This window comes from Gossypium raimondii, chromosome 11, assembly GCF_025698545.1.
Source record: "Gossypium raimondii isolate GPD5lz chromosome 11, ASM2569854v1, whole genome shotgun sequence".
Taxonomy (NCBI): Eukaryota; Viridiplantae; Streptophyta; class Magnoliopsida; order Malvales; family Malvaceae; genus Gossypium; species Gossypium raimondii.
In genome coordinates, this window is record NC_068575.1 from 40927543 (window position 1) to 40929497 (window position 1955).

General features: G+C 39.3%; 1 protein-coding gene across 1 annotated transcript; it reads right to left on the reverse strand.

The window, feature by feature from the left end:
• Positions 1-824: 824 nt before the first annotated feature.
• Positions 825-1535, reverse strand: LOC105801062 (uncharacterized). The gene has a single exon (XM_012632399.1). It carries the CDS (start codon positions 1533-1535, stop codon positions 825-827), a length of 711 nt encoding a protein of 236 aa, XP_012487853.1.
• Between the last annotated feature and the right edge of the window lie 420 nt (positions 1536-1955).

Below are 1955 nucleotides of genomic sequence, written 5' to 3' on the forward strand. Positions count from 1 at the left end.
ATGGTAATATGAGCTTCGGGGCTACTAGTTCCGTTGTACTTCTCAAACTCTGACATTTTGAATTTGTAAGGAAGTACTAAATCCGGAACCAGGCTCAATTCTTTAGCATCCATCCTATAGTAGCCTTCTGCACATTTCATCACTCTAAATTTCTCTTCCAACCATTTGTACTTTTCCTCTAGCTGTTTTGGCAATTCATCATTCATTTTCTCCTTCCCAGCCATTTCATCGAAGTCAGGGATAGCAGGATTAACAAGGTTGACTCCAGGGTTAGAGCCTGATCCTGCCTGAAGATTCATTAGCGTTGCAGCGTCGTCCTGAAATTGCTGAGGCCTAATGGTAACAGAGGACTTACGCGGGTATATCTTAACTTGCTGGGGGGTAAAGTCTGGAGGATAGACAGGTCCCTCATTGTCTCATTCTTCAACATTGAGCACAGAGCCTTTTCCTTTATCAGTTCCCTTGTTGAACCATTGAGTTAACTGATCCATCATACTCCCTTGAGATTCCATCATTTTGTCTATCATTTTTTGCTGCTCATTCATTTGCTTTTGAAGCTGCTCCTACATTTCCTTTTAGGACTGTTCTAGCCTTTCCATCCTTTGATCCATGTCCTTAGTTTTTGATCGAGTACCGTAGCGGTGTTTAGTAGGCTGGTTGGTTTCCAGATCAACTAAGGAGTGATTTAAATTAATTAGAATCTTTTAATATTTTTAAATGCATATGAAGTAATGCAATGCATGAATGCAAAAAAGGCGTCAATTTTGATTCAATTCCATTTAAGAAAACTTTACTAGAAAGCAAATTTCTTTATATAAAGTGAATTACAAATAAAGCTTTGCCCTATTGCTCAACATTCTAATATTCCTAAGTAACACAGCTAACTCTTGCCCCCGATCTGATTCTAATTCATATTTCACACTCAGCATGTCTGCTTGTACTGCCAAAGTTTGTACGTGATCAGCTACTTCTCGAATCTGGACCACAGCTTCCTCCATAATATGATATCTGCTCCTAACTTGGTTCTGAAAGTAGTATAGTTGTTCCTTATTACGATTTTCATTTGCTTCCAAGTGCTTGATCCGGATTTCACAATTTTGCAACGCCGTTTCTAGCTCTTCGATTCTTTGTTTCATTTCCTCAATCTTGCTAAAGCTTGCTTTTAACTCAATTGCGGAATTTTGATTTCGATACTGATGAAGAGATCTTTCCAACTCAGTCACCCTATCCTCTAACTTGCCCTTTTCCTTTTGGCTTTCTGATAAACTCTTTTCTAAAGCCTCGTTTCGCCTCTGCATCTCTTGGAATTTCTGTTCCCATCTATAGGCTTTGTCTTTTTCTTCTCGAATTTCTACTCGCCACTGTTCTGAAGTTTTTCCTAGCCCAGCAATTCTCATCGACAGACGCAACTTTTTATAATCCGTCTTCGGACTACCCAGCTCCTCCTCAGCCTTATTTTTCTCTTTCCTTGATTTCTCAGTTTCGAGCTTCTGAACATCTAAGTCTAACCTCAAGTTCATCTTTTCTTCCTCCATCTGTTCTATCTTCTTTTCTAAATCCGCATTTCTTTTTTCAAAATCCTGTCTTATAATTTCCAACTCAGAAGGGACGACTCGCAAAGATTCCTCTATTGACTGATTGTTTTCCTGATTTAACTTAGGTGTATTGTCGTTAATCCTCCTAACCCACCATTCATGATACTCAAGGGTTGTCATCGGACCCACAGTTAATCTCTTCATTTGGCGAGTCTGTTTCCACGCACTAGACATCTCTTGAATCTTCTTTCTATAACCATCGTCCTTGTATGAAAATTCATAATCAGCTATCCATTGGGTCATAGGTATAAATTGCCTTGACCTATATTGCCTTAGCACCAATAATGGGGCATATCCAACAGCTCCCCAAAAACCAAGCAAAGGAACCCAATCAAAATTACCACATCTATACAGGATCTC